The following is a 6,000-nucleotide window of genomic DNA, read 5'->3' as shown; positions in this document are numbered from 1 at the left end:
GAAGGAGGGGGGGGGGGGGGTGGAGGGAGAGGAGAGGAAAACATGGTAGATCACTTATCTCCAGGAATAGCAAACCTGAATTTCCTCAAGAAATTCCCCAAGGACAATAAGTACAAATCAAAAGAAATTAGTTTAAGTGCTGCTTGTCTATTTGTGCAGACTTTATAAGATGGAGGAAGGAAGTGGTGTAGATTGGGTAATAGGGAGATTGGTACATGGTCCATAGGGAGAACAAAAAAATCATCGGAAGGTAAGACAATGATTTTAGGGGAGGGTGGGGGGATCTTTTTGCAGGTAAAAGATGAATGCGATGACAGGACGCCTTTGGGACCAGCAACAGTGTTCCAACACTGGTCATTTTGTAATGGTGAAAAAGGCAACTATGTATAAATTGAACCACATTATCTTAATCGGAAAGATGTGCGTTAGTATATATAAAAAAACAAATTCGTTTTTACCGTTGGAAAGTATTTTTAATAGGCAAGTTGCAGATAAGAAGCATTTTTGTGTGTGTTCGAAGAACAAAACGTCAAAAAAAAGTTAGCTTGTTGTACTCGATAAGTTGTATTTAATTCATTGTATGAGATATTGTTAATTGTTGTTATTTATTTGAATACAATTTTTAAGTATTGTCCGAGGGGACGTCCCGAAAAAAAAAAGAAGAAAAAAACACTGGTCAGTTCAATTAACAAAGGGAATACAGAAGGGGTCCTTGAATGGGATGTGTCCTCTCATCAGAGGGACCTCATGTGGCAGGTATCACTGTAATGTGCTGTATGGAGTCAAACTGAAGAAAAGAACATTATTATCCCCGAGTACGCAGTAGGAGAGTCCAGCAGACTTTAATTGTGTGTGTATCTGTCTGTGTGTCTGTCTCGACTTAACAGCTTATTGCTGGAAATCTACTGGGCGCAGTTCGTTCAAACGTTGATACACTAACTTGATAATAGCTCACCGGCCCCCGTAGCGCAGTGGTTAGCGCATCGGACTGTGGGCCGGGAGGTCGTGGGTTCGAATCCCATCAGGGTCATGTGGGTTTTTCGGGCTACTGTCGGCTCCTACCCAGAGTGGAAGTGCTATGGTTCCTATGGGAAGGCTGGAATCACACAGCCGAGTGTCATTCACTTAACGAATGCGACTTTGAGGGTGCTCAGGTTCTGTTTACCTGACCAACACCGCAGGTGCTGCAGTTCTCGGGCCTGGTTGACACCAGGATATATTATGACAGTAAGTGTAGAGTGCTGCCCTGTCACGTAGTCTCAAACCAAAATTGGAAATCCATAGCATCATCATTATAATCATCCTCATCTCATTAATCATCCAAAAATTATAAATTGTCCTTGCTCTTGTGGCCCTTCATGCCCGGAGCTCTCATGGTGACCTTGGTCTCAGTGTTCCTGTTCCATCCTTCCCTGAAAAGTACTTCTGCTGTCAGTCTTCAACATGTGACGTTCTGGGGGGTCGACGGAGGGACGTGGTGGCTGTCTGCTCTCTGGTGGGGACCCTCACTCAGTCTGGCTCCGCGACTTAGCAGTCAATGTCGTTAGTAGGGGGCATAGTAGGTAGTGGGCTGCGTCCGTTAGCTCGGGACAGACCCACTACTGAACACCGTCGAAGTGACTCAGCAGAAGTCCAGTGTCATCTTCCGAGGGTAGCCTACCGCAACGATCCGACATCCCTCCCTGGAGCGTCTGTAAAATCGGCCAGTCTGGCAGCGGAACGAAATTCAGATGTGGATGGAGCAGTGAGTGCAGGGACGGGGCGGCATGAGAGCACACCGGGACAAGGAACAGATGTAAGGGAAATATTTAAAGAGAATGAGTAGGTTAAAAATTTAAAAAAAAATAAATAAAAAATAAAAAAAATTGATTATAGGTCCGATTGATCGTATTAAAACTTCATAATGTTACCTGGGACCTAAATGCCCCAAAAAACACAAAAGTTCTTGACGGTTGGACGAATTCAATCGGAGCGACAGCCAGCCATTGAGCTGATATAACAGCCAAACGCGTGCGTCATGAAAAGCATGCGTATCGCATGCGAGCAAGCCAGCCAGCGGGTGGGGATTAATTTGGTCTCGGCAAAGAAACTACAGTGCAGGTTTGGTCTCGGTGAGACTGAAAGAGAGACAGAGAGCACGAGAGAGAGCGACAGGGACACTGTGTCAGTGATTCAAGGTGGTGGCTTGGTGGCCAAAGGGATCCGGGTTCGATTCCCGGCATGGGCGGTCTATTTTTTAAATTTTTTTTTAATTCTTGTTTACTATTGTTTATTATGAACGTTTTAATGTTTTATTTTACTCAAATAATTTTTTTAATTGTGTAAAATAAATATATATATATATTTTTTTTTAAATCCACGTGCACAAGACAAAAACTTTCATACTGGGGGAGCGAGCCAGTCTGAAGAGTACTCGGGTCCAGCGCCAGCGTTTTTTATTTATATTTAATTGTGCCAAATATTGTTGTTGATTGTTGCAGTGTAATACACGACTTGACGTCTGTCAGCTCAGTGACCGGAATGGCAACCCTGTGTGTACACTCAAAGCGCATTCACGCATTATCTGGTAAGTACATTGCACACCATATCCTTCTTCTTCTTGTTCTGCGTTCGTGGGCTGAAACTCCCACGTACACTCGTGTTTTTTGCACGAGTGGAATTTTAGGTGTATGACCGTTTTTTACCCCGCCATTTAGGCAGCCATACGGAGGAAGCATGCTGGGTATTTTCGTGTTTCTATATCCCACTGAACTCGGACATGGATTACAGGATCTTTTTCGTGCGCACTTGGTCTTGTGCTTGCGTGTACACACGGGGGTGTTCGGACACCGAGGAGAGTCTGCACACAAAGTTGACTGAGAAATAAATCTCTCGCCGAATGTGAGGACGAACTCACGCTGACAGCGGCCAACTGGATACAAATCCAGCGCGCTACCGACTGAGCTACATCCCCGCCCGCACACCATATTCACAGTTGTTGTTTCTTGTTTCTGTTTTACAGTGGACCCCCCCCCCCCCCTCTCCCTCCCCTTTCAGACCTCCAAAAATCTGACAAAATCAGGTCTTAAAAAGGAGGGAGTCTTAAAATGGGAGTACATTTACTGAGGTTAAGAATAAAAAGTCTTTGAAAACAATCAATCAATCAATCAATATAAGGCTTATATCGCGCGTATTCCGTGGGTACAGTTCTAAGCGCAGGGATTTATTTTTTAATTTGTTTAAATTTTTATTTTATGCAATTTATATCGCGCACATATTCAAGGCGCAGGGATTTATTTATGCCGTGTGAGATGGAATTTTTTTTACACAATACATCACGCATTCACATCGGCCAGCAGATCGCAGCCATTTCGGCGCATATCCTACTTTTCACGGCCTATTATTCCAAGTCACACGGGTATTTTGGTGGACACAAGGTCTTAAAAGGGAGGAAGTCTTAAATTGGGGGGTCTTATAAGGGGGGTTCCACTGTATTGCATTTAAAGGTATCAAGTTGTACGTGAGATTGTGTGTGTACGTCAATGCCTTAAAGGCATATGTACGCGCTCCCGTGTTTACAAAGTGTAGTTTGCCCATAATCGATGTCAAACGCACCATAAGACCATATAATGACGATATGTCACCATGCGCGGACCATAATACATGCATTACAGCTTGTTCTAGCCTCTGAAAAAGTGAGGATGTCAACAAAGCCGCGGTGTTAGCTCCCTTGCATCAACGTTACATGTGTTGCCAAATCTATAAATAGGACGATCCAGATCAAAATGAAAATTAACATATCTCAACATTGAAGGGGTCCTAGACCACAATATTTTGCAGGGAACTTAATTTAGCATGTCTCCAGCTGTTGGTAAAGCAATTAGCGTGTATAGTCATCGAGTACATATGCCTTTAAGCATTGTGAATGTGTACTCGGTGATGCAGTTCTGACATAACATTTATCAGACTTGAAAAGCAGCGAGTACTGTCATGAAGCAAAATTAGCAGTCGTGGTAGTACTACCACAACAATCATGATTCGTGAACATATATTCTTATTTAGAATGAATCTTCTCTTCATTGTTTAACTTGATTTACCTTAAAACATGTTGCCACTGTGCATAGCACATAAAAAGATTAATACAGCATGTATACTCTCATCAGAGGGACCTCATATCGCAGCCTTGAGTCGCCTTGTGGTGAGATATGTGCGCGTTATAAATTCTCGTATTATTGGATTGGATTGGATTGGATAAGATTTACAGTCCAGTGAGGTTACCCTCATGGAAATTCGGGCTGCTTTCTCCCCGGGGAAAGCGAGCTGCCATACATACGGCGCTACCCATATTTTTTTTCCTGCATGCGTGTATTCATGTTTCCTGAGACTTTATGCCGTGTGAGATGGAATTTTTTTTACTTTATTCCAAGTCCCACGGGTATTTGATGGACATTTTTATCTATGCCTATACAATTTTGCCAGGAAAGACCCTTTTGTCAATCGTGGGATCTTTAACGTGCACACCCCAATGTAGTGTACACGAAGGGACCTCGGTTTTTCGTCTCATCCGAAAGACTAGCACTTGAACCCACCACCTAGGTTAGGAAAGGGGGGAGAAAATTGCGGCCTGACCCAGGCCTGAACACGCAACCTCTCGCTTCCGAGCGCAAGTGCGTTACCACTCGGCCACCCAGTCCCATTATTATCATTACTCAAACCTGTGAGATCTACAACTGAGGTATATATGATTAGATGAACAACTGAGATATTTCTGTTTTGTTACATTAAATTGATTGAGACACATGATGTGTTTTTCTGTGTTTCAGTGATGTAGACTGGTCTCCTTTTGACGTGAATGTTGTTGCTTCATGCTCAGTGGACAGCTTCACGTACTTATGGGATATCAGGTAACATGTTCATCTCACTATACCCCCCTTCAGTATTGGCGTTAACCGGCAATTACCGGTATTTTACCAGTTGAAACGAGAAAATACGGGAACAAAATTGGCTACTGGTATGACCTACCGGTTGATGTTTAGAACTACCGTTTTTTTTCGCCGGTAAAACAAAAAGAAAACGTACTTTGAGTTGGACTCTTACTGGTTGGGTCCAATGACCAGCCTACGGTTTTTTTCTAGACTGTTTGCATCATAAAAGTTTGCGTACCTGTTTGAAAAAATACTAGCGCCATCACTGCCTTTTTGTGGTAGAAGTTTGTTTGAATATTCCACCCTGTGTCTTTCCACCCATCTTTCTGTCATATCAGTGTGTATTTTTCACAGTCCAGTTTGATTTGAGTTTGATTGAGTTCTTGAACCAGCCACATTGAAAAAGCTTGTTTTTTAATGCACAGTTTATTTTGAAACATTACAAGGGACGATTACTGTTAGCAGTGATTCTCATCTTTTCATGTTCGTTGCAAGTGCCGGGAATCAAGTGCATTGGTTTACCCTAATATTGGAGTCCCTATCAAAGCAATTCTCACGTTGGTTGTCATGAACCACTAGCTTCTACGCAATAATCATTTTCAAGCTTCAGCTCCATGTCTTCATTTCCTTTGTCTTTTTCTTGAAATTCTCTTCACTGTCTTTACTCTCTGTCCAAGAGAACTGATTATGAGAGTCAGTCCTTGGAAGGTTCCTCGTTGATGTTAGTGATTGGAATACACTGAACAACTTTGTAATACGGACAAACTCAGATTATCTCCCCTGTCATATTTCACCTGGTGATTCTTCCTTTTTCAGGGAACCAAAGAAACCCGTCCATTCTTTTCAGACAGTTGGTAAGTTGAAGCAGGTTTTATATTTAATGCTATACCGTCACAGTGCAGTTTGTAAATTGCAAAAGCATTTTATGTAAGTTTTGTCATTGTGCAACAGTTTCTTAAACATTTTTTTGGAAAACAGTTGCATGGGAGAGATTTTTTTTGGATTTTTATTTTTTTTTAATGTGAAAACAGTTATGCTGTTTGCAATTTTTTGCAAAACTAGTTTCTTGTTTTGTTTATACAGTGGAACGCCCCTT

General features: G+C 42.3%; 1 protein-coding gene across 12 annotated transcripts in view; it reads left to right on the top strand.

The window, feature by feature from the left end:
* Window positions 1-6,000, top strand: part of LOC138961060 (GATOR2 complex protein WDR59-like) — a 130,113-nt gene that overhangs the window by 5,031 nt on the left and 119,082 nt on the right. For all 12 annotated transcript variants that reach the window (XR_011454146.1, XM_070332695.1, XM_070332683.1 and 9 more), the window contains exons 4-6: window positions 2,481-2,566; window positions 4,803-4,883; window positions 5,721-5,758. Coding sequence is in view for 11 of the 12 variants with exons in the window: in XM_070332695.1 (XP_070188796.1) it covers window positions 2,481-2,566; window positions 4,803-4,883; window positions 5,721-5,758 (205 nt within the window). In the remaining variant the exon portion in view is untranslated. The remainder of the gene's footprint in view (window positions 1-2,480; window positions 2,567-4,802; window positions 4,884-5,720; window positions 5,759-6,000) is intronic.

The sequence above is a fragment of the Littorina saxatilis genome, linkage group LG1 (genome assembly GCF_037325665.1).
Source record: "Littorina saxatilis isolate snail1 linkage group LG1, US_GU_Lsax_2.0, whole genome shotgun sequence".
In the NCBI taxonomy this organism is placed as follows: Eukaryota; Metazoa; Mollusca; class Gastropoda; order Littorinimorpha; family Littorinidae; genus Littorina; species Littorina saxatilis.
Note: the sequence above shows the minus strand (reverse complement) of the source record. Positions and strands in the feature narration are given on the sequence as shown.